General features: G+C 36.4%; 1 protein-coding gene across 1 annotated transcript; it reads right to left on the bottom strand.

The window, feature by feature from the left end:
- Nucleotides 1-3,179: 3,179 nt before the first annotated feature.
- Nucleotides 3,180-26,946, bottom strand: CALB1 (calbindin 1). The gene is made up of 11 exons (XM_077771326.1): nucleotides 26,662-26,946; nucleotides 26,057-26,133; nucleotides 21,873-21,947; nucleotides 12,661-12,744; nucleotides 12,491-12,547; nucleotides 9,206-9,283; nucleotides 6,661-6,716; nucleotides 6,538-6,577; nucleotides 6,356-6,409; nucleotides 5,420-5,491; nucleotides 3,180-4,852 (listed from the first exon to the last, which is right to left on the bottom strand). Exons 1-11 carry the CDS (start codon nucleotides 26,738-26,740, stop codon nucleotides 4,739-4,741), a joined length of 786 nt encoding a protein of 261 aa, XP_077627452.1. The 5' UTR covers nucleotides 26,741-26,946; the 3' UTR covers nucleotides 3,180-4,738.

Raw genomic sequence — 26,946 nt, forward strand, 5'->3', positions numbered from 1 at the left:
CACGGACTGGGTGTGTATCATGTGCTGGGCCGGCCATAGGTAGACATTGTATATTTAAAGATCTGTAAGATGAGATATTATTGCTTCAAAAGTTTATTTTTAATAAAAAAGGCAAATGAATAATGGCTTTCATGGAGGTAAAATGCTTGGAAGCACAGAGAAGGAAACAGATATTATAACTTGGAAAAATCAGGAGAATCTTAATGGTCAGAGTAGCACTTGAGTTACATATTAAACCATGCCTGTGGGGATGGGGCCTAAGAAAAAGAGAGGAAATACATTAGATTTAATGGACTCTGCCTTTTCATTATATTTCCTTTTTTTAAATATTTATTTGCTTATTTATTTATTTTTTAAATGTTTTATTTATTTCTGAGAGACAGACACAGCGTGAGCAGGGGAGGGTCAGAGAGAGAGGGAGATACAGAATCCAAAGCAGATTCCAGGCTCTGAGCTAGCTGTCAGCACAGAGCCCGAGGCGGGGCTCGAACCCACGAACGGTGAGATCATGACCTGAGCCAAAGTCGGACACTTAACCAACTGAACCACCCAGGCACCCCTCTTCTCAAGTTTTCTATTTCTCAGCTGTGAGGTGAAATAATCCTTGTGTTTGGAGACAGAATAAATGGCACTTGGCCTAAAATCTCAACTAACTCTGGCAGAGGAGATCTTGCCTGCTCTGCCTCAAATACACTCTGCCCTCTACCCAGGCTCTGCTACAGAGCTTTCTGTTCCTTGGGGTTCTTCGACCTAGAACCTTCGCACCTGCTGCTGCTTTGTCCTAGGAATGCACTTCTATAAATCCCTGCTCATACACCATTAATATTTTTTGACTTTTTATTTGATGTATGATTTCTTACCATATACAAATTGAATTATCACAAAATGAACACACTTGTGTAAACACTACCCAGGTAAAAAATCACCAGGAATCCAGAAGTTTTGCTTGTGTCTCTTATCATGACTTACCTTCTATAAAACTGGTCACTATCATGACTTCTAACATCGTAGCTAAGCTACTTTTGAAGCCTATGTAAGTAGAATCACATGCTATGTATTATCCTGTTTCTGGTTTTTTACCTGTGTAGCAATTCTTTATGCAGTCTCATTGCTACATAACATTCCATTGTATGAATATACCACAATTCATATGTTCATGCTGCTGTTGATGGACATTGGGGTTTCTAGTTTGGGGGTATGCCAAATACAACGCTACTGTAAACATTCTTCTTCTTTTGGTGACAGTGCAGACCTTTCTCCATCAGGTTGATAAAACCTAGAAGTGAAATTGCTGGGTTTTAAGGTGTGTATACCTTCAAACTTAGTAAATGCTGCCACAGTGCTTTCCAAAATCATCCCAATTTAACCTCCCACCCCACAGTAAGAAATTCCACTGTGCTATATCCTCACCAATACTTAGGATTTAAAATCTCTCTATTTTTTTTTAAAGTTTATTTCTTTATTTAGAGAGAGAGAGAGTCCAAGTAGGGGGGAGGCAGTGAGAAAATCCCAAGCAGCCTTCAAGTAATCAGAGTAGACCCCGACATGGGGCTCAATCTGACAAACTCTTAAGATCATAACCTAAGCCACAACCAAGAGTTGGATCTTCCCCTGACTGAGACACCAAAATGCCCCTCAAAATCCCTTTAATTTTAACCTTTCTGGTGAGTGTATGGCAGTATCTCATTTGTTTAATTTGCATTTCTCCTGATTACTAATAAGGTTACTTTTATTTATTTTGCCTGTTTAGAGATCTCTTTTATTTGTAAAATGCCTGTTCAACTTACACATTTTTCTACTGGGTTATGCTTTTAAAATTAATTTTTGGAGTAATGTTTATGTATCTTTGAAAATGTACCTTTGTCAGTTATATGTGCTACAAATTGTTGGAGGAGGTCATCGGGAGGACATGACCGCTGGTTGACCCGAGAGCTGCATCTGGGCAATCAGAGGCCTCTCATCTGCCACCCACCCCCATCCCCGTGGAATGTTAGTTCCACGTGCGCACTGTGTCCTGGCTGAAGCGGTTTTTCAGGGATGAAGCCTCGAGGCAGCAATGTGTTGTTGAAACCACCTGGCCTCTGCTCGTGCTCACGCACTCTTGCTCTCTCGCTCTCTCTCTCTCAAAAAGAAATTAAAACAATAAAAAAAAGATTCTGGTGGTGGGGCATGAAGGTTTATTCGTCCTGGGGTCGTTCAAGATAAGCCTCCTAAGTAAGTTCCCTTGTTTATTTCAGATTTCACCTGGAAAGCTACCGAGGTTTTGGTCAAACCTAAGTATCTTCTCACACTCTGATGTTTGATTTTTCACTTTCTTAATAGTGACTTTTTTGGCGGGGGGAGGGGGAGGGGGGTATCGAGTTCTTAAGGTTAATAGGGTCCAATTTTTCAATGTTTTTTCATAATTGGTTATTAAGGAATCTTCCCATGCATATGATGGAAGACATTCTAACACATTGTTGTCTGTATACCTTTTGCACTTGGATTGATAATATGCCTGGAATGAATTCTGTTTGTAATCCGAGGCAGGCATGTGTAAGTGATCTTACATTTGCCCTATCAGATTCTTTTCCTCTCTTCTCTTTGTTTTTGGTTCTAGGAGGCAGGCCCATCACTTAGAGAGAAGTGTGACTGATTTAGCTGAGCTGTAAGAATTCTTTCCCTGATAGAGCTCAGGAGTCCAAGTTTGCCGTGATAGGCCAAGTGCTAAATTCATGACCATTATTCCTATGGGCTTTCTAGGAAGTGACCCCTGATATCAGACTTTTATTGCTGTTGTTTTTCTTTCTTTTTTGATGCTACAGTTGTAAGAGTGCCAAGCCTGCCCTCATTGTGGTGTATACTTTGTAACGAACAGCTATTTCAAATGTTGTGAACAGATGAATGTAAGAAAGTCTGTGTATTCCTATTCCTTCGGAAAAAATCTTTCACAAAGAACTGTTTGTTTATGTGAGTTGGGCAAAAACTCCAAATATTTGGATTTTTTGGGATTTGTTTATAAATCTTAATGTCGGAGGCTTCTCTTCATAAGGCATACAGTAATTCACCACATTAGGCAGATTCACATTTATTTAGATTTCTTAGGCCTTAATAAACTTCAGCATCCTCCATTTCCACGTCGATTGATTACCAGTTACATGTCAACTGACTTTTTGAGGAAGAAACAAAAATACAAGAGATGAGTTATTTTCCTCTTTATTCTTAGTCATTAAATTCAACCTAGGGTCAGTGCTTCCATTTACACACTAGAAGCAAAGCCAATCTAATACATCATCTTGATAAATTTTATTTTTTGACAGATCTATTTTCTGTTCATCCTTGGAGGAAAGAGATACCTCACTTTTATTTTGTTGTGATTCCTATGAATTGAGAATAGTGTTGAATTTATAGAATTGGGGACATTTAAACTGATCTAGAACTATTAATTCTTTGGCGGTAAGTCTGTAAATTTCATAAAGACACATAACTCAGCTCTCTGCTTCACAATCAAAGAATCCGAAATAACCAACCATTACATGTCAAGTGTAACCAGTATAGGATATTCTAGCTACAAATACATGAAAGTGACTTGGATGGAGGTCAAAAGAATGTTTTAGAATCTCCTTTGCTAAGTAAGATAAATGATTACATTAGTATTTCTCTTCAGATATTATTTTTAACTCATTTGAAACTATTTGCAGATAGAAATAAAACTATTTTGAATGCTGATCTCAATATGAAATATAGAGAATTCACAGAATACACAAAATTCTTGATGATATAACATTCAACAATCAGGGTGCTATGAATTTTACATTAAAATTTAATTATATAGTAAAAAATAGAGTAGTTATAGCTAGAAAAAAACATTTTCAGAGGCAGCAGATACCCTTGGTGGGGAATGGACAGTCCTACATAGAAAGAAAATCCAGGAAGTATGCAAAGTAGACACCAGGATACTCGGCATATATGATTTAATCAGAGATCACACAATATGACATAGAAACAGCAGTTGACTAGAATAATTATAATTTGCAACACGTGAGAACAATTTACAAAATGGGTTAAGGTCATACTCTGACAGTAGGCTTGTTGGAAATACAGATGTAGAATCAGACAGATTTATGTTTCATCTGGTGCTACCCTTCCTTGTCATCAAATTAACTTGAACCAGTAGCTTGGTATGGATTCAAGCAGTAGATGTGTTGTTGATTAATTAACTAAGTCTTGTCTAGTGAGACTGTTAACCTCATAGAGCCACAAATACCTAGCTATTGATTGTTTGGTATTTTAGATGCAAAAGCACATTCCTCCTAATAATTGGAAATACAGCTTAAGACTATTTTGTGGGACAAACCTATGATTATCTGAAATGGTAACTTGTTAGGTATAATTCTATTCAGTGACAAATGTGCATTTATACATCAGAGACTAGAATTTTTGAGATTAATCCTAGTGGAATTTTTAGGGAAATCTTGTTCAACTATATTTGTGAAAGCAAGAATCTGTTCGGTTATTTTTTTTTTCCCCAGTTGGCTGGCCTGAGCCTAAGACTTTCTTTTCCAATCATGTAGTTACAAAAACTATGCATTACAAACAGTGTAGAAACAAGCTGAAAAGAATGTGCCACACATCCTGGGTAACTAGCTATATGCAGTTAAATTTACAGATACAAAAGAAAATACAGCCTACTCCCTTATAGTGCACAGTTATTTTTTAGATACAATGTATCGCTAGTAAGTGGTCATGGTCATTGACTCTAGTTGTCTCCAGCACAGAGAATGAGAGCAAGATCCGTTCGGTACAGCTTTCCTCCATCTGATAAAGCCATTATGCTCTTCTTGTATGTTGGAATATTATTAATATCCAGATCCTGTATAGAACATAGGCGGCATTGTTATCCAGTTAAATATGGAAGTTAGTTAACCACTGTCAAGTGATAAAACAAAGGATGAAAACTGCTTGCTGTATCAGTCCATTAAGAGCTGGACTGAATTCTTGCACTAACGTGAAGAATCGCAAGGTTGTTTTAAAATCTATTTGTCACAGTAACACTGATTTAGGCCAGTGCCAAATCAGGGTTAAGAATTGAATTCTGCTGGGGCGCCTGGGTGGTTTAGTCGGTTAAGCGTCCGACTTTCGCTTAGGTCATGATCTCGCGGTTCGTGGGTTCGAGCCCCGCGTTGGGCTCTGTGCTGACTGCCAGCTCAGAGTCTGGAGCCTATTTCAGAGTCTGTGTCTCCCTCTCTCTCTGACCCTCCCCTGCTCTCGCTGTCTCTCTCTCTCCTGGAAATAAATAAAAATATTAAAAAAAAAAAAAAAGAATTGAATTCTGCTGCTGCTGCGCTGTAAATCTTTAAAACAGACTTCCAAAAATGGATGTGTGGTGGATGGATCCTTATTGTCTGCCTAAAAAGTAAGTGGCATGGTAACAAAATACCTGTTTATTCTTCTCACACAGATCCTTCAGTAAAGCATCCAGTTCATTTTCATCTATGTATCCATTGCCGTCCTGAGGGAGCAGAAATAAACCAGTATACAACCCACTGAACAATAATGGGGGATGTAATAAAACAGAAACCATTGAAATCCTCAGAAATCTCCCTAGTCCATTGGGAGGTATCCCAACGTCTTCATGTCAGACCCTCAAAATTCTTAGTTGCTCCAGAGGTCCCAAATACTTGTGAATTGCCTCTCATTCAACACCTTACATTTATAAAATGCTTTGAACCTTTCAAAGTACTTTCATATTTAACATTTCCACTTTATGTTAACAATATCACCTCCTGTTGAAGTCATTAAGTGACCATAAATAGGTTCATGCGAATGAGGACCCTGAGACCTGGGGAGACTATGTGACTAGGCTGATGTCACACCAGGTAGTGGCAGAGCTATGCTAGAGCCCACAGAAGTCGGATCTGGTGCAAAAGTAGAGAAATTAGGAGAAAATAAAAGACGTTAACTATTGACATTATTAACAAACTTGCCTCACACACATGATGTTACCAACTATTACATGATGGGGAGGATTCTGCTGCATATTTTCAAGTAACTTAATCCTCATTCCACCCTGTAAAGTAGGTATTATTATCTCCTGTTTAAAAATGAGGAAACTGAGGTTCAGAGGAGTTTGGTGTCTTATTCAAAGCCTCAGAATAGCTAAATTATAGCATGGGATTTGACTCAAGATTCATCTAATTGGGACACACATTAGACATAGGACATACATTTCCTGTGACAAGAATGAATTGGCTGAGTAATTTTAATAGCTCCTGTTACTTTTAATATGGACCTTTAGTTTGAGATTTTTTCACTGAAGTGAGCGTTTTACAAACTCTCCTAAACAATCAAATTATAGATAAGAACGAACTTTTACCTGATCATATAACTCAAAAGCTTTATTGAACTCTTTCCCACACATTTTGATCCCCTGGATGATAGAGAAGAGAGCAAAGGTTAAAATGCTACTATTATATTTCATTGTGTTTCCCTTGGTAAATCTCCCACAGTCTAACTTTTCAAGGAAAATAATATTTACAGTAGGGGAAAGAGAAATACCTGAAATTTAAGAAGAAAATTCTCCTGTACTGGTAGTAACCTTTTGAGAGAGAAATATTAATAGATTAGATTTTCAAGACAAGGACCAACTTATTATAATATCTGTGTATTTCCTAAACTTACCTGGCCATCTCAGTTAATTCCAGCTTCCCATCATTATTCGAATCAAATAATTTCAGCTGAAAGACAGAATATTATTATTGTAGCCATTAAAGAATGATTTATTACACGGAGGAGAAGAAAATGAAAAGTAAAGCACTTTGAGTTATCAATTACTTATATAGGCAGTAAATTCTAGAAACTAGCTCTTATTAAACTTTGAGCGCAAAGTTTTAGTTCTACAAGTTGGGTCAATTGCCAGAGTATATCAGGACAATGTAGAATAGTCAAACAGAGCAATAGTGATCTTAGCTAGATTCTAGAATATCATCATTTATTTTTTCTTGCAGATATGTGTACGTATCAAAATGTGAGATAGAATATGTCTGGCAATATATAGTACACCCTAAAACTCTCCAAAGAATGATATGAAAATAAATATTTGTTTCCTTCTTTTAGAGGATAAACATATGCTTTGTGCTTTTAGAGCATACATGTATAAACAGAAGCAACAGACAGTATGAATCAATTCTTAGAGAATAGTTTTTGTGTAATTTTCAATTGTTTTATTTACCCTTGGATACTAGATACTACCTCATTGCACTTATATGCACATCATATACCAAGACACATCCATATATAAATACACTCCTACCCTTATTCAGGAAACATTCATGTTAGAAAGTAGCAAATACTGCTGTACTATATTACATGGAAGAACTATACATGAAATGTGTAAAATATATAAAGTTTGCACATTACATATGTGATAAAGCAACATTATTTTGTTTTTAAAGAAAGGAATGTTATCAGGGTCATAATGGATGTAGGTTTAGCAAAGTCTTTTTAGGGAGAAAAAGAACAGTCTATGTTTCAGATGTTCTAAAAGTCCTTCATAGGAGGCAGATTTTTTTTCAGGGTCTGATACTGACACATTTTATAATCTATTGACCATAAATTCTAATATTGTCAAACGGTCTATCAAGACACTGGACCTGATCACACAATTTAGTGTCCACAGGGGAATATTTCTCAGCATATATATTTAAATTTTAATTAGTTCTGGGTTAATTTGCCTCTCAGATTTGAACTGGTTTATGACATTGAATCAGATATGCCAGGCCAATCCAACAGGGGAAAACTCCCATCTGGTTTTTTATAAGACTGCTTCACATTTCTACCTGGAAAGGAGTCTTTACTTTAAATAGACATCCCATAAGACTGGCACAACACAGAAAATTGATAAATGTAGGTTATTGTCCATTTCCCAGAATTATTCAGATCTTAGATCTGCCCACTGTGACACATTTGTATGCTAATGTTATGACAAGTGGATTATAGTGGATACTTCCTTGCAATGAAAATTTTTAATTGTTTTGAAATTAAAGATTAGTCCCACTTTATAATATCATAAATATCATAGTGAGTAAGACAATAGTAAAGTTCTGGTGGTTTTTCTTTTCCCTACATAAAAGTAGGCAGGCAGGCTGAAAGTAAGCCTCCATTATATCAAATATAATCAAATATTTTATAAGACAGTTTTCCAAGGTAGCTAAAAAGTCTAANAATATAATATAATTATATTCATATATATATTATAATAATATATACTTTATACTATATATTTTATGTGTTTTTAATTTAAGTCTGTAAGAATTTACTGTACATTTACAGTACTTAAAGCATGTATATGTACTGATTTGGATAATGTAAAATTTTGCCTGAATCTCGAAAATTAATGAAGATGTTACCAAAATATTGGCCCATAGCTTAATCAGTTTGGCAAAGAATTTTCCTCAAAAGTTTTAATGCTGTATGTCAAAATGAGGAAACTACGCACTTGAAATTAATGAACTTCATGGGCACTGGATTATTCTACCTAGAACTTCATAAATGTGTTCATTCCTAAAACATTAAGGGCCTATGTGTAAAGCAACTTTCTTTGCTCTGTTATCAATATTCTCTAAGAGGTCTTGGTTATACTATTTATCATAGCATCAGGCTCAGGGTACATTTGGAACACCTCACTCAAAGCATCAAGAGAGTATCCCAAAATAACAAAACAAGGAGAAAATACCCATTTTTTTAGTTGCTCAATGAATAAAGTTGCTAGAAGTTCTGTTTAAACTCTAACAAAATTTATGATTTCATGAGTCATGATAAAAATTGATTTAGAACCTCTATAACAAATGTTTTATTGATCCAATTTATATATCTGCAATATAATGTACATATGTATAAATTATATAATTTGGTGATATTGTTATACTGGCTTTGTAGGAAAAATGATGTTTTATAGATATTTTATCTATAAAATTGCCTAACTCCATAAGAAAGGAAATACTCATGTGTTGAATACAAGTGTAAAGCCAATGATGACAGCACTCACTCAGCCTTGCAAAGTGTAAACATCCTGAAGTATTTCACTTTTCAAGTGAAACGATACCTATATGCATGTGATGCCCATACCATGGTTTATTTCATTCATCCTCCATGGCCTTGGAAATTAACAAGAACATAGTTACATTTCATAGGTTCTGGGTTGCAGTCTCTCCAAGATCAGTCTTACCATCAGGTCTGTATACTCAGCTAGTTTTGTATCATCAACAGTCTTGTTTGCTTTTTCCAGCAGGTCCTTTAGAAAGTTCTGTTAAGACAAAGAACGCTCAGATAAATGTCATCAGTAACCTACAGTCTGCTTCCATTTCAGGCTGCCCTGAAACAGAACATCCCAGGAATGCAAGAAGGCCTCTTTCTGAGGGTAGAACTGGGCAAGGAGAAGACCTTAGAAGGCACATTATCCCACATGGTTCACTTGGCATCCCAGTGATGCTGCTGCCTTTGACAGGTATATCTGCCTTATCTGTTATAGTCTGTGTTGCACTGCTTTTATGACTTCAATTAAATGAGAATCTGGGTTGTGCCTGGTGTAGGAATCTGAGTACAAACTTGTGCACCAGCCAGCCCAATAGATGCATTTCTACATAATGATATCTTCACATGGGCGCATATGACTCTTCTGTAAGAAACACAAGGGCCCCTCTCTATGCCTTTGAAACATGAGTGAAAATTCTTAGTAAGCCAGGTGGAGAACCACCTTTAATTTCAAGTGCATTTTATGCCCTCACAATCTGAATTTTCATATCAGCTTTTGACCACTAGGAAGCTCGTTTCACCGAAGGTCCAGTCAGTTAGCTTTTTGGCTTGATGCAGTCCCAGGCACCTTGACGAGAGTGCTTCTGCTGGCTGTTCAGACTAAAACAGTTGGCCACAGATGATGTTATCTAATCCTTGAAGGATATATGAATCATATTAAAATAGAGATTATTGTGGGAAGGATGAAAAAAGATGATTATTAATTTGACAGCTGGAGTTTAGGAGTGAGTTTAATAAAAAAAAAAAAGAAATATAAAGCTTTACGTAAGCCGCATAAAAGTGTTAGCACTTAGGCGTATGATAATCTTTTTGCCTAGTGCTGTTCATTTGCAACTCCTTTATTTTTTTCAGAAAATGAATTAATGCAATTATGCAACACTGAGCAAATACTGTGCGTGGATATTACTGAAGGATTGGGTTTCTTTGGTTCCATAGCGGTTTTTCTTCTTCCCAAATGTACCAGTTCTGCTGGGCTGATTTAACTTCACTCTTTTTGAGAAAAGAGACCTTTTTCTTGGTCTGATTAAATTTATTTTCATTTCAAACATTCCACTTCAAATCCAAAGTGAAGCATGGAAAATTCAAAGCTATCTATTGGGGGTGAATTTTATTTTTGAGCCTTATGAGTCTTTTGTCAGAGATTAATTGGGTTAATAAGCCTCATCAGAGACTAAAATGGTGGTCACAAAAATAGCCTGGGAGAAACCTCGGGATGCTGAGATTCAAAGTCGTGTCTGAGAGCAAGTGATGTTTTACTCTATTATGGATCTTAAAATTAGCTTTCTTGAAAGATCCATTAAAAAAGAATGCCAACTTATCTTTAAAATTCCCCAGAGAGGAGGACTTCTATTTAGAATCTCTTTCTGAGAATAAAATGTAGAACGAAGAAGGTCAGTATTGGAAATGAGCTAAGGTTTTCATTATGAACTTGAAAAGAATTAGTTTTTTGGTCCTACAGAGTAAAAACACAGTAGCTTAACTGTCACCTTGTGAGCTCTAGGTTGTTGTGCTGCAAGTTTGTATAAAAGACCTTGTTTTCACATTTAAAATGTTTGTATTTCCAAGAAGCTGCTGTTGAATGTGTTTTAGCAATTTTACAGTGGTGCAAACATCCCAGTTCCATCTCGAAAGCTGTATGTGAATGGGACTCCTGGGTGGCTCAGTCAGTTAAGCATCTGATTCTTGATTTCGGCTCAGGTCATGATCTCAGGGTTCGTGAGTTCAAACCCCATGTTGGGCTCTGTGCTTTCCATGTGGAGTCTACTTGGAATTCTCTCTCTCTTTCTCTCTGCCTCTCCCCCATCTCAGCATAAACCAAAATAAAAACCTTAAGAAAACAACTATATGTGACTTAAACCATGTTAAACCATGACAAGGAAATGGTGTTTGATATTCCTATCTCCACACAGGACAGCAGGAGAGGTAGCTCTTGATGACTGAAGCTTGGAAGCATGTGGTGTCATAGGGGAAAAAACATTAGGTTATCAGATCGTAGATTCTTTTCATAAGCAGCTAGATAACTTTGAAAAATTATCTAATCTCTGTAAATTTAGCTTCTCTGTATGGTGGGAATGATAATACCTGCCTCGCAAGTTTTCTGTGAGGATTAAATGTCAAAATTCATTTCAAGTGCTTAGTACTATACCAGCCACACAGTATTGAGCACCACACAGGTGCTCAGTATGTATTAATTTGCCTCCCTTTTAGTTATTCTGTTTCCCAAAGATAGACAAAATAGGGTCTTCTGGACTGAGAAGTACTAGGGTCAATTTAAGGAAATGAGAGAAAGATGTTGCCATACGTCTGAAAGACTAGTAAATTACTGAGTTCGTGAATAATGTAATTTATTGTGCCTTGTGAATGTCACAAAATCTTTCACATACAAAATTTTACTTGTGCTTCATGATAAATCTGAGAGGAAGGTATTAAACCCCATTTAAAAGGTGAAAAAATCACACAAAATAACTTGATTTTTAGATCTCTTTGCCTCCTCCTTTGTATCTTCTTCCTCCCCTATCAGCTCCTGTGTACATTTGTGAGACATAAATTCCTAAACTCACTTTCAAAGTTGCAACTTTTCAGAAGTTTGATTAGGCTAGGACTTTCTTGTTCTTGTTGAGAAACAGAAGATGGAATGGAATGTCTAGGGAACTTGGAGGCAGAGGAGTCTGGCTTTAAACACCGCAGCCCTGTGTCTTCTTCTGTGTCGCCTTAGTACATCACTAAACTTCTTTTTATCTCTTTCCTCATGAGAATAGTACTAACTTCAGAACTCACATGAAGATTAGATAAAATAATGTGCATAATATATAGTATGTGTCCAATCATTGTTTCTTGGTCTTTCTCTTGAGAGAGAAATCTATTTATATTACTTGTTTCATTTACAAAATAAAATGGCAAATTTCAATGAAAAGGAGTATCTTATTTGGCTTAGCATACTGTTATATCTGTCTAGTATAACAATTTGTTTATAACACAAGAAATGCTTTTTTTTTTTTTTGCATTGTTGAGCAGAATCTGAAGAAGTACTCAAAGTCTCTTTTTAATCTGGTACTTCATTAACAATGTGGAAGAGTGGGTGAACGTGTGCCATTGCTCAACATTAGTTGCTTTGTGGGAGGCTTTTTAAAATGTTACAGGGTTCGTAACTGTATTTAAAAGGAAAAAGAAAACTTTGCACACAGTTTTATTTGCTTACCTTAAGCTCCTCCGTTTCTATGAAGCCACTGTGATCAGTATCATATTTTCTCCAAGTCTGTAAGGAATTTGGGATAAGGAAAACCAAACACATTTTTTAAAAAAGCCACCAATTTTCCTACGTTAAGTAGCTTTCTGAAGACGTCACTCACTGACAGAGTTCTGTTTTACCTTCATGAATTCCTCACAGGACTTCAGCTGCTGGCATCGGAAGAGCAGCAGGAAGTTCTCTTCTGTCGGTAACACATGGGCCAACTGAAAAAGTCGTGGAAAGTTGTCGTAAGGAAAGCAGCCTCTGTCATTACTTCCTGCTTAGTTTTTCTTGAACATATTGATTACAAGCAGTTTTATTGCTTACAAAACCAGGAGAGGAATAACGTTAGGAATGATCTTTCCTTGCAGATGCTTTGTTCCTACAGAGAGCCGGTGTCTTTCCCAATGCTTGGGTGGCCTTGCATGGCTGGCTGGCTGGCTGGCCCGTGTGCACCTAGGAAGCTCAGATAGGGCTGCCTGGACCACTGCTCGTCTGCTCATCCCTTATCTGAGCAGATTCAATGCAGCATTCACTCTTCTGCGCCTCAGAGCAGTCTTGCTCCTCTCAGGGTGCATACAGTGTGGTGTCCATGCATGTCAGTGTGGGGACATACATGCCATGTAGAAGGAAAGAAACTATGAGAACTGTGAATGTAGCAGAAAGGAAGGAAGGGAAGCAATGCATTCCTGGGTCTGAGGAGAAAGCCTGAGAGATGCAAGGAAGATAAAGTGAAGACACTTACAAGGCAGTGGAAATAGAGGGGGTAAGACAACTCAAGATGAACAGGGAAAATTGAATAGCAATAAGGAAAATCTGTTCATAAACTGTTGGTTTCAGCCAAGAGGATGTCCATTGTTGGAATCCAGGGCCTGGGTTTATGATCTCCATTTCGACACTATGACCTGTCTCCTTAGATCTCATTTCATAACTTCAGTTCTCTTGCTCCCCCCCCCTTTTTTTATAAGATAAAAGGGCTCCAGATCCCATTTTATTTATTTTTTTTAAACTTTTTTTTAAATATTTTTTTAAATTTATTTCTAGGAGAGAGACAGAGAGACAGCGTGAGCAGGGGAGGGTCAGAGAGAGAGGGAGTCACAGACTGAAGCAGGCTCCAGGCTCTGAGCTGGCAGTCAGCACAGAGCCCGACGCGGGGCTCGAACCCACGAACCGCGAGATCGTGACCTAAGCGAAAGTCGGACGCTTAACCGACTAAGCCACCCAGGCGCCCCTCCAGATCCCATTTTAGAATGAATATAATATATCTAGATATTGCATGCAGGGAGGGTGGGAGCTGGATTTATGGCCTCACTGCAGGCATGGGTTCTATTCCTGGCTCTGTTGCTAATTAGCTGTGGTTCCCAGCAACTTCCTCAGCCACCTCTGGAACTTAGTACTCTCATCACTACAATAAGGAATTGAAGTAGAAACTAACGTTCTTAAATGTACTGGATTGAAAATGACTTTGAGAATCTTGTAGAATCATTACATCTACACCATTAAAGAATCAACCTACACATAGTATATTTCACCTAATTTCTAGAAGTTGATGAATCCTTTGAAATTCAGGCATGGACCCTCATCCCTGGATTTTAGGCCAAGAACCTGTGGAATGGATCAACTTAACTTCAGTATAAGTTCCAAAATTCCCACAAATTATAGGAAAGACTATCTCCCCAAACCCCTCCTTTAAAAATTTTCATCCACTGAGGTATATTAAAAAATAAAATTTAATATAAAATTTATCATTCCAACTTATATGCAAGTAGTATCTGCTTTTTTTAGCCCATATAGTATGTCCTTTAACTTGCTTTTAGGTCTTTAAAATGATACCTCAAGCTAGATCCATTCAATTTATAGACACTATTGTATGTAGGTGAAACTAAGGAACAGGGCCAAATATCTTACTAGAATGTTAAAATGACTCAGAAAATGTTTTATTTTGAAACAAAAGTCACTAGTATACTTGTATGTTAACATAAGCATTCATTTAGGAAATAGGAAATAGCTAATGCCAATTCTTTTATTTATTGGTATATAATTTGTCAGATACTACTTTGTAAGTGGTCGGAGCATCCATTTCAGAAGGGAAAAGACCATTCTTTGTCTTCATCACCTGAAAGCCCAGTGTGTGCTTAGCATATTATATGCCTGACATAAATGCCTGTACATTGGTTGATAATTTCACTTCATTAAAAATACCTACTTAAAATAATTTATAGTATTTGTTTTTACAGTCTTCATTGCAGTTTTCTACATTGCTTATATTTTTAATAACAGTATTTTGAGTAAAAAATTTTTCCGAAAAAATTACACTTGTTAAAATCCTCCAAATTCATGAAAACAGAAAAAAATAAAAAAATGAACTAGTAAGCACTTACTAAATGTAAAATAAGGTAACACTTTAACCATCTTTGTTTCACAAATTAAAGTTCATATAACTTGCATTAAGTTTAGAGGCCTCTAGAATGTCAAATACAGAGATGGTAAAAATTGTTCTCCATATCTAGTGTAAGTGTATATTTATTTTGCCACGCTATTTTGGTCCTACTTGGATTCATTATTAAAAAAATACAGATTGTAACTAAATGTAATATATTCAATCCATTAATTTGAACTGCTAATGTTAAACTGAATATAGAGCCATCCTTTTTTATAGACATTAAAAAGGAGTCTTAAACATGTAAAAGATTATAATAAGACAAGCTAGCCATTAAAAGAGATGCAATGAGGGGCACTTGGGTAGCTCGGTCAGTTGAGAGTCCGGCTTTGCCTCAGGTCAGGATCTTGTGGTTCGTGAGTTCAAGCCCCACAATGGGCTCAATTCGAGCCCCATGTCAGGCTCTGTGCTGACAGCTCAAAGCCTGGAGCATGCTTCGGATTCTGTGTCTCCCTCTCTGTCTGTCCCTCCCCGACTTGTACTCTGCCCCTCTTTCTTGAAAATAAACATTAAACATTTTTATAAAAGAGACACCATGAATACACGTGAATAGGATGTAGCTATAGTGAACACAAAGAAATCATTTTTTTTAAGATGTGTTTTGAAGTATAATGGTCCTGCTATTGATGCTTCCATCAATACACAGTGAATCAGTGTTCAAATTTCAGAGCTGGGTGCAGTAACTCTCCAGTTCTGATGTCTACGAGCATACAAAGTATGAGAGGTCTTTTGTTGAAGGTGCCAAGTAAGGCTGCTTTATTCTCAGATTTGCTAAGTCACTCTGGTCCATGGAAGTATTCAGTACAGTCTGTTCCAAGGTTATTGGTAATTTCTTGATCTTTGGGCTACCTGCCTGCTTTTTAAATGAACTCTCAAAACTTTGCTGTGGGTTGGAAAAGAGGGTGAAGAATAATAGCAAGGTAATTAATAGAAGGAAGACAGTTGTGACCAGAAACCCTCAGACCTTCAGTTGTGAGAATTGGTTACTTGTCACTGAGAGTTGGGAAGGAAAAGTTTGTTTGCCTATCTCCCCTAGACATATGCAGACTATTATGAGGATAGTGTCTTTGTCTTATTTACTGTTTCTTTTCCCAGAACCTGCAAACATTTCAGTAAATATCTTATTGAACCTATGAATGAAGGCCAGTGACTATGGTCTACTGTCAGCAAAGGCTGTGAATAAATAGAAATTTCCTTTAGAGATAATTCAAATAACTTATTCCTGAATTGTGGATAGAGATTGGGATGATATTGTGATATTCCACCCAGGGCTCCCTTTAGATGCTGAGAGTGTTACTTTGGGAGAACCTTTGGGGGTGCCTTTGGGGGATAATCTAGGCCGAAGAGAACTGCCTTGCCAAGGAGACTGTGTCTTACAACTGATCCATGTGGAGATAAAAGACAAAACAAAACAAGACAAAACGCCAGAGCCCTGGACACAATTTGGGACATCTGGGACATCTGTCGCATCAGCTGAAGCCTCTGTTGAGACAGTATCACAGCCCTTAGTCTCCCTCTGCCCCGTCCTGTTCTTTTCATTTCTTTTCAACAGGTATTGGTCTCAAAAGCATTTCTTTCTTTTCTTCTTCTTCTTCTTCTTTTTTTTTTTTTTTACAAATAGTTTATTGTCAAATTGGTTTCCACATAACACCCAGTGCTCATCCCCACAAGTGCCCTCCTCCATGCCCATCCCCCCCACATCCATCAGTCCTCAGTTTTTGTCAGCATTCAAGAGTTCGAGAGCATTTCTGAATAAACTTTCTTAAATTGCTAATTTCAACTTAGATCTGCTTCCCAGAGAACCGAACAATGTCACAGGGGTTTTTACATCTTTCTTTTATTCCTAGGCATAATTTAGAACCCTTGCCTTACGTTTTGGAGTAGGTTGAAATTCCTTACCCTAGCTCATGTAGTTGTGATTCAGAGCCTATTAGGCACTGCATTGGATGCTGAGAATTCAGAGTCACTGCTGGTTAGAACCTTATAGGGAGGCAGATAATTTCAAACATTTCCCCCACAATTTCAGAAAAGGAGATATAATGCTAAAGGTAAGTATTAGGTGCAAGGAGAACACACACGAAGGGCAATTTTCACTAGAAACATAAATGCTTGAGCTAAATAAGTCAAAGCACATATGAGGCATAATTCTTAACTCTTAAAGACATTCATGGTACATGTTAACCTCTTTCAGCACATATTAACAAAGAATCCACTTCTTTCATTTGGGAACAAGAGAAATAGGCAATTTTGTGATTCCAGGAAATTTGGAAGGTAAATACTCTCATAAAAATTTAAGACTAGTAGAGTTTAACAATTTGAATATGAAAACTTATAAAAGAAGTGGGGAAAGGGCTTGGCATTCAGAGGAATGGTGTAGATTTTCAGTTTTTAAAAAAATAATTATAGCAAATCTATTAAGCTTTTACAGGGTGCCAGAGTTGGTCTATTTGCCTGGCACGCTTTCTCACATTTGATGCTGATCCTCATCTACCGTCCTTCTTTACAGACAAAGAAACAGAAGCAGAGTGGATAGATGAACTGCTATCAGACCGTTTATAGTTTGAACCAGGTTGGAAATCAGATAGTCTGACTTTCTCGACGTTTGAGGCCCTCATCTGTGACCTTCATCACCCTCTGTTAAAATCTTCAATCAAAAACATTTACCTAACCATTTAAAAACATGTGTCCAAGAGGGAAGTTTTAAATCTGATGTTATTGTCCATCGTTTCCCCAAATTCTGAGATGGAAAAGTAGTCTGCCATGAAAAATTACATTCGCTAGAGCTAAGCTCATATGCCCAAATCTCACAGTGGAAGAAAAGAGGGAAAGTCTACAGAAGTGTCTGCTTCCCTGGGAGGGTTGTTACAGTTTTAGGATTAAAATAACTTTTAGATCTATTTTTTTCAGTGGATGTACTGACCTGGACAAATAGATAGAATAAAACTGGAGAGGACGGTAGATTCTCACATGTTGCCCGAGGGGTCAGGTGAAAAGCTTACAGATTTGATATCCATCTAAGGGAAATATCTATACTTACTAGAAATTTCTTCTCTGATGTTCACATTATCTGCTGAATCACCCAGCCTTCCTTTTTAATTATTTTAATCAGTCTTCTCTGAAATAGAGTTATTAGTCTGAATAAATTTAGAACATTTTTTGACTGTCATGGTATTTGTTAAATTTTCTCAGAATTTCAGTGCTCCTGTTTTCAGTTCATATTAACAATCTCTATATTTGTGTGAAATTTAAAATATGTTTAAAGACCTGAAATTTAAAAGTTCAGAAGAAAGATATCTCTTTATTACCCTTCATTTTACATATTTCTAGATAGGAAAAGCATGTTGTTGGCAAGGTCAGTGCCCTTAAGGACAGAACTTTCAAAATCAATCACTATATTTTCTGATCTTTTGAGCAACATATTCTATTAAAGCCAAATCACTTTAGCCCATTTCCAACAGGAAAGGAGACTACCACATGAATATCATTTGGCTTACTTTGATTAGATTTTGATGAGCCCATGAATACACCTATTAAATATATAGGCAAATCCAGTCTCTTTTCCCTTTGAGCACTAAAGTAACAGTATCTTAATATGAGTAGGTAGTGGGGCGCCTGGGTGGCTTAGTCGGTTAAGCGTCCGACTTTCGCTTAGGTCATGATCTCGCGGTTCGTGGGTTCGAGCCCCGCGTCGGGCTCTGTGCTGACTGCCAGCTCAGAGCCTGGAGCCTGTTTCAGTCTGTGACTCCCTCTCTCTCTGACCCTCCCCTGCTCACGCTGTCTCTCTCTCTCTCCTAGAAACAAATAAAACATTAAAAAAAAAATATGAGTAGGTAGATTGTTATAAATTTTGGAAAACAGGGTTTCCCATTCCTGGCTAGGGTTTGTGTATTTGTGTCCCATATTATATATATATGATTTCTTAACGAGCAATATATGTCAAGTTGAAGAAAGAAAAGATGAACTTCATTTTATACAACTTCCTAGTGACACTAGAGGGCATGTTATAAATGTGGGCATTCTCTAATCTTCCTAACCCTGTTTTCTACATGTAATCTGTAACTTTCAATTTCTTTTTTCCAAAGATTTTCAGAACCTCTCTTTATTCACTCCTACTTACCCACCTTAGACCGACATGCCTATGAACTCCTGCAGCGAGCACTCTTTCTGTTCTCCATTCTATAATCCTCCTCTTTTCAGCTAATCACCACTCCCCCCCGCCTCTTGCACCAGGGCTGAGAACTCAGGTTAATGAAAAGAATTCTGAAATCAGAGTCCCATCTAGGCTTGTCTATAGTTGCTGTCCCTTCCTGCCAGTGGGACCTGGGGTACGTCATTTAACCTTTCTGGATTTCAGTTTCTTCATCCTTAAAATGAGGGGTTTGGTCAAGTTATTCCCAGGAGTCGCATTCAGCAAAAAATTCTGTGTCCTGGAATAGTTACGTGAGACACATAAGAATTTATTAGAAAGTTTTTCTCCTTACACTTATTCTGCTTCAGCTGATCTGAAAGTTTTGCCCAAATCAAGTTTCAAGTGCTTTGGCCCGATAACTTCTCTATACTTTGTGCATCTTGTTCAATTGGGCTAAACATAGAGGCTTGTCATAAGCAATCAACCTACTGAAAATTGAAACTGTTTTCTTTTAATGCAGAAACTGCACAGATCATTTATTCATTAAAGAAAAAAAAAAGGCCAAGTAGTTTAGAAGAATATGGCTGGGTTCTGGCTGTCCTCTCATTTATTTCCTGTTTTTTTTTTCCTTAACATTAGTCAAATTCTATTGAAGTCTCAGTTCCCCAACTATAACAATAGAACCTCATATTGTATTTAGGCTTACTTAATTTTGTTATGAGGATCAAATGAGAGAATATATTTGTTTAGAAATTGCATATTGTCATATGAATGTAAATTTTCTTATTGTGATGGCTGTAAAAGTTCCTCAATTTTTTATTTCAGCCTTCCTTAACTTCTTTATCCTCTTCTGTTAACTATCTTTTCTCACACATACAACCTTTCCTTTCTATAATAGTTTCTTATCTCAAACTTCTAGAGAAATTTCTTTCCTCATACCTCCAGGACAATGAGTCTGCCAGTGACCCTCAGCCTCTCATTCAAATAGGACTTCAAATTATAATTCTTAAGTGATTGTATCATAAGTAGTAAAACCTGGATTCAAAACAGATTCATCTAGTCTTTTAAAAACTGTAAAATACATATGAATTGGATCCATGACTTTTTAGAATACTGTTTAATCTACTAAAACTGAAGATATTAAATAAAATAAGTACCTGAGACCATTGGAGTCCTTCAAGGTGAAATATGTTAAATATAAGATGATGGTCCTTCCTCTACTGGAATTATAAAATATGTCAAACTCTGAAATAGTCACATCTATAATTTCACTTATTTTAGATTTTCCAACTAGTTTTAAATAGACTTACCTCATCTCATTTATGTTATTTTCTTGTCCTCAATGATTTCATATCTTGATTAGTTGGCCTCTATGTCAATCTGTAAGTCCCAGTACTGTTAATTTATCTATTTATATAGTAATGAGTTACACATAGTCAAAGGGGAGAGTGTATGCTCCAGGGAAGTATTTTAATTACAAAGATAATAATAGTGTGTCCTTCCCTAACTCCATTTGTAGTACCTGCTTAAAAATAAGTATTTCACATTGACATGACAGGTGTCCTATATGATCAATTATTTGAAAACCAGGTTAATTCTCTGAATCAAAGGTAAATTATGACTACATGCTATTGACAGCCAGAGTACATCACAACCTAATCCACTAAGGATATTATAATAATATTATACTTTTGATATGGCATATTTTAAAATATGACTTTATTAATTTTTCTGGACAAAGCTGTCCACTCAATTTCTCCAAAAGGTTGCAGAGAGAAAGTAGCTGAGACATCAAAGTTTCAAAAAGTACAAGTGAAGCAACAGCTCTTCCAAAAATCTGAGAATGCTGAAGAATCAAGGCATAATCAAAGTTTTGCTTCCTGATTCATAAAAAAAGATTTGTCCCCCACAGGAATAGTCATCATCAGAAGATAAGATTTGACACCCACAGCTATACTTTTAGAGACTCAAGAGAAACCCTCACCTGTAACATATCATAAAATACTCACTAATTTTAGTTTGGTTCTTATGTTTTTCTAAGGTCAATTGCCAATCTAAAATAGAATTTCAGGAACCAGGATGCAGCCTTTTGCCATCGTCATAGGGATTGCAAATATATCACTTCACATTTTAATACAAAATTTTACACTATTAAATAAGAAATACTGTTAAACAATGTACTTGGTGTTTTATCCAAGGGAGGCAGGGTAATACAACGGCAGAGGGACACATCCAGAAGTCTGGACCTGGGCTTCTAGCTGTATCTATGCCAGCAAATAGGTGCATGACCGAAGGCAAATCATCTCACCTCTCCATGTCTTGGTTTCATAACGTATTAAATTTAGGTTCCGGATTAGGCAAACTCTAGGTTCTCTCTCATTTCTGAGAATTTAATGTCTTTTAATTTTTAGAGAGAGCATGAGTAGATAAGGAGTGTAGAGAGAAGGAGAGAGATAGACAGAGAGGGGGGAGAGAGAGACAGAGAGAGAGAGAGAGAGAGAGTCTGAAGCGGGCTCCATGCTGAGTGTGGCGCTTGATCCTACAACTGTGAGATCATGACCTGAGCCAAAATCAAGAGTCAGACACTTAATTGACTGAGACACCTAAGCCCCCCACATTTTTGAGCATTTTTGATTTTACATTTTTGAACAGAAAAGCATATATTACTTAGATAAAATAATCCTCTCGAAATTGGTCTTGCCACATCATGTTTGAGTTGGTTACAACTACAAAATGAAGCTCACTTATTAAAAGTAGATGAGAAACATGCATAAGTTCCTTACCTCTACAATTCCTATTTTTCCATCCTCTCTCTGACCATACTGATCCACAAAGCTTTTCATCTCCGGTGACAACTCCTAAAATTATATAAAAGTATGTAAGAAGTTTATTTAAATAAAATACCGTTATGCTTGTGATGGTGTTAATGATTTATGCAAAGAAAAACTGGAACGGAAGCCATTTAGAATTATGCATGCCATTTAATTATTCTCATGAAAATTAAAGACATAACTGATACACACTATTTACTGGTTTCAAATGAAAGGGTTAGGATGATTATTCTGATTCAATCACTGACTTATTTTTCTATTACTGGTTTTGAGAATATGCTATACTTTGAAAATATAGTCAGACTTATTCAGTTCATAACTGTTGGTGAATTCAAATATAATGATCACTGGTAGTGTACTTTAAACATTGTTTGCTTCAAGAAAGGTTCTTTTATATTGCTGCAACTAATTGCCCTGTAACATTTCCCTTATTTCAACATGTTTTATCCATGAAAAGTAATAATAGGGATCTCCAGTTTGGACAAACAAAAAATGTGAATGTTAAAGAGTGACTCACATTGTCACTCTTCAGTGTTTCCAGGGTATTCTGTGTTTCCAACACATAAGTGGCGTTTATTGATTAAGTAAATTGAAAAAATTAAAAAAAGATAAAAAAATGACTTGACCAATTTATTCTTTCATTAGAGACAGACAATATTCATGACCTTATTATAAACCATTGGTTATATGTTTAGGATATTTGCTTCCAAGAATAACTTAGGGAGCATTTTCCAGGGTTTCCTTGTTTCCATTTTTTTCTGAGATGTTTTCTCTCCCATGTATTTTAGTATAAGAAGACATGTTTAAGAGTGACAAAATGAATGTTTGGATCTCGTTTGAATTATTTTTTTCTAATCTATTGCTTACATAATCTCTTCACATATTGACAGGCTTTAGGGCCATGAACTGTAAACCAATGATCTGAATATAGAACTAGTATTCAGGAAGTTGGATTTATACCCTTGGGTCTCCAACATAGCCTGTTTTAAATAGCCCCATTGCATTAACTGAAGCCTGTTTAAAATAGGTCAGCCTTTACTAATGGCCTATTCTATGTCCTTGGGAGAGTATATTAAGGTCTCAGTTTTTGCTGTAACTAACAAAATGGTGGTATTATCTATCACATGAGTTTGCTTTAGGAATAGGTAGGTTAATACGGTTTAAGAGTTATATTGAGGCTAAATATCGTTACTATTAGTTGTTATAGAATCCTTTTTGAATTAAAGTGAGTATCTTTAGAACTGAGGTAACAAATAGTAATCAAGCAATTTAATTATAATGTAATCTTTAAAACAAAACTCTTCTATGGGTTAATTGTAATTTGCATTTATTAAATTTTATTACAGCAACAACTGTAAGAAAATGAAAGTATTTACTTCTTGCAACTGTGGGACTATCAGTTATGTTTCCTGCACATGCCTGAAGGAAAAACTAAAGCATTTGATTTTAAATCTTAAAATTGTATAGTACCACTAGTTTACCTACCAGACTCTTTTTATTTTTAATGTTTATTTATTTTTGAGAAAGAAACAAAGAGAGAGACAGAGCATGATCAGGGATGGGGCAGAGAAAGAGGGAGGCACAGACTCCAAAGAAGGCTCCAGGCTCTGAGCTGTCAGCACAGAGCCCGATGCAGAGCTCGAACCCACGAAACATGAGATCATGACCTGAGCCGAAATTGGACACTTAGTCGATTGAGCCACCCTGGTGCCCCAATTAGCAGACTTTACATTTAGTTTGTGAGCTTCTTGGGTTGTCATTATGTCAAAAATCTATGTTTTAAACAGTGCAAGATGTAATGACAATGACAATAAAATAAACCTTTATAAAAAGTAATGCAAATTTAAAGACTAAATACTGTGTTTAGTGTAAGAGAGTAGTTTTGAACATATTTTGGGTTGTTATATTTCATTAATGTTATATTCACTTATAGTTAATATTAGTGAAATTTTTAAAATTTCACATTATTAATCTGGCAAGCCAAACAATGTTTCTGTTAATAACAATGAAATTTGTTATCTTGTGGACAGAAATGAAAAGAAACTTGGTTTTTAAGGTTGGTCTTTATATCCTAAAGAGAGAAGAAATATGTAAAAGGTTTGCTACAATGGGGTCAGTAGTATAGTGAAATATTTGACTAGTACATGAACTTTTCAACCCAGATTTCAATTTAGATTTTAACTATCCAAAGCCTATATATATAACCCAGAAAACTATTCAATAATCAAAATATTAAGCAACTTGATATAATCTTGTACCTGTGCTCAAGTCTGTTATGTTTGGATTAATATCTAATAAATAGCATTTCCAATGTTCTAAAATTGGAGGCTAGTAGTAGAAAAAACTTTAAAATCTTTAGAACTCCAACATGAAGTTATTTGTTTACCAAAAAAAAGTGCAAATAAAAATGGGAAGAGGAAAAGACAAATCTGAAAAACTATAGTTTTTAAATATTTGAATTTCTAAATTGAAAATAATTCACAATATTAAAATTATTTCTAGAAAAATTAAAGCATCATTTAGCTGCTGGAAGCATCTTACAATGTTTTATTTCAAAATTTTATAGCAAGTAACATTTTTCCACCAGATTTTAAATATATATTTTTAAATAAGAGAAGGAATTGTGTTTGCTTTATTAGTCAAAGATATATAGAGCTATGATGTTATTGCATGAATCTATATATGGTAATATACAAGGAAGGAAGGGTGTAGAGGGAGAGTATATTAAACATTTTCTATTTTATTTGATTCCATTTTATCATACTTTCATGTTCATATCATATTAAATCTGGGTAAAACAATTCCCAGAGTGTTAATTTGGTCCATGTTCTAGCAATTGATAGTTTTGTAATACATTACAATACATTTTAGAGTCCTCTGACAGTCTTTTGAATACGTTGTGTAGAGCACAATTTTCAATTTATATAGAAAAAAAGGCAGTTCTATTAGTCACTTATCTATATATAAGATATATAAATGAGAATATATATATATATATCAATGCTTAAGGTGTTTATCTGCTAAAGAATCACACACATCTATGTTTTAGTCTAAAGACATAAAAGATGTATATAATCTGTAATGTAAAATCTCTTTCTAGCCAGTAGTTAAAAGCCAAAGATCATTAACATCTAACTAACCCAAATCCAACACAATCTTTGGAAATGTAGTCTTACATAAATCCCAGTACATTAGTAAAATTCTTATCCTATTTTCCTCTGTATAATCATTTCCTCTATGTTCTAAAGCTGGGTATATTTTATTTTTATGCTGACAACATCTTTTCTTAACAGGTATATTTATACCCAAAGGAAGTCATTCATGATTAAAGAACTGTCATTTTACTTAATTACCTAATGGCTCAAATAACAGATAGAGCTTGTTTTCAAGACCCCATTAATTGTTTCCCATCAGAGTATAACTTTGCCTTTTTAAAAAATACATTAAATTCTTAAAATTGTTTTACTTTTTACATCTCTGACTTTTGGGTTTCTCCCTCTCAACTCAAATGAATACCTTTCTTGTTAAATTCTTGCTCATTATTATGTTGCAAGTGTCCAACTTTCCCCCAGTGAGAAAACTCAAGACAGAGCCTTTTCTTATCTGTCCAATCACATCAACAATAAGTGGCACTAGAACAAGAGATCCATAATCTGCAGATCTGTTTCCTGACCACCAAGGGGCAGAAATGTATTTCTACCCCCCATTTCTCATGGAGTTAAAAAGAGAAGTTAAAAATTACCTAGTAGAACTCAATCAAAGAGGTGGTGATCTGCTAAAAGAGCTCACGCACCCACATTTTTCTTTTAAGCATTATTAAAGCAAGTACAAGTATAGAATCTATATTTTAAAAGCTCTGATTTCAGAGTATAAGGTTTTTTTTTTCCTTTAGGGGATTTCGTTCTCTCTCCTTCCAACACCCCCCACTCCGCACCCCTCATCTCATCTTCCCCGTACACAATAGGGAAAGGGGCTTTTTCTCTCCTTTCTCAGTCAATAAATATTCATCCCCCCCCCCCACCCCAGTCTACATGTCCTGGAAATCACTTGATCTCAGTGGCTCATTATGAAAACTCTAGAATATTTATATTTTAAAGGTTGAAGGTCTTTTTCCTCCATTGCAAACTTAAACCTACCAATCCAGCTTTCTTCCGTGCTTGCTGGAGCTCCTGAATCAAGTTCTGCAGCTCCTTTCCTTCCAGATAACCACTTCCTGCAAAGACAAAGAGGCACCCAGGTATCAGACATCTCATTCTGAATTTCATTCCCTCTCAATTTCCATGACAGCTATTGTCTGGTCACCCGCAAGGCTCTCTTTTGCCTCTACATTGATTAACCCTGAAAGGATATAGACGCGGCAGCCCTGCCCTCTCTGAGTGTCAAAGTTTAGACCCACTGAGGGCGAAGGAGGATGATAGGGATGTTAAGTGCAGCCATAGAAACTTTGGGGTGCAGTGTCCCCCAATATCTTCTCGTTCCCTCACTTCTCTCCTCCCCCCTCCTTCCACTAATAACATTCTTGGAGAGGAAAAAAAAGTTTAAGGTTTTGGGATAACAGAAAAAAATACATAAACTTTCAAGTTGATGGCGTGGCAGCCAGCCGGAAAGACAAGATTAGGGAGGTGGGAGAAGAAGGAAAAAAACGAGGGATAACAGGATCAGGAGGCTGAGGGGAGAGGGAAGATGGAAAAGGGCAAGAACAAGGGGTCCTCAAACAGTTAAAAAGAGAGAAGATAATCACCGTCTGCGTCGAAATGAAGCCAGATCTCGAAAAACTGTGAGGCTGTGATCAGAGATGATTGCAGGTGGGATTCTGCCATTGTACAGCCGAGTGTGTGTCTGCGTGTATGAGTGTGTGTATGTGTGTGTGTGTGTGTGTATGTGTGTGTGTGTGTGCGTGTCCGTGCGAGTATGGGGCAAGCAAGAACCTCAGGGTGTGTGTGTGTGAAAGATCTGGGCTGCGGAGGAAGACGGGGGCGGGCGCTGCCAGGAGCTGTCCTCGGTGCTGTTCGGCTCAGGCGTTCCT

Source organism: Crocuta crocuta, unplaced genomic scaffold, assembly GCF_008692635.1.
Source record: "Crocuta crocuta isolate KB4526 unplaced genomic scaffold, BGI_CrCroc_1.0 scaffold235, whole genome shotgun sequence".
Taxonomy (NCBI): domain Eukaryota; kingdom Metazoa; phylum Chordata; class Mammalia; order Carnivora; family Hyaenidae; genus Crocuta; species Crocuta crocuta.

What these genes read in the sequence shown, in the direction of transcription:
- CALB1 (XM_077771326.1), bottom strand. Translation starts at nt 26,740, where the DNA reads ATGGCAGAATCCCACCTGCAATCATCTCTGATCACAGCCTCACAGTTT. An exon ending in CTGAGTATACAGACCTGATG is followed by an intron (nt 6,717 to 9,205) that starts GTAAGACTGATC and finishes TCTGTCTTTCAG; the next exon opens with CTGAAATTATTTGATTCGAA. An exon ending in CTTTTGAGTTATATGATCAG is followed by an intron (nt 5,492 to 6,355) that starts GTAAAAGTTCGT and finishes CTGCTCCCTCAG; the next exon opens with GACGGCAATGGATACATAGA.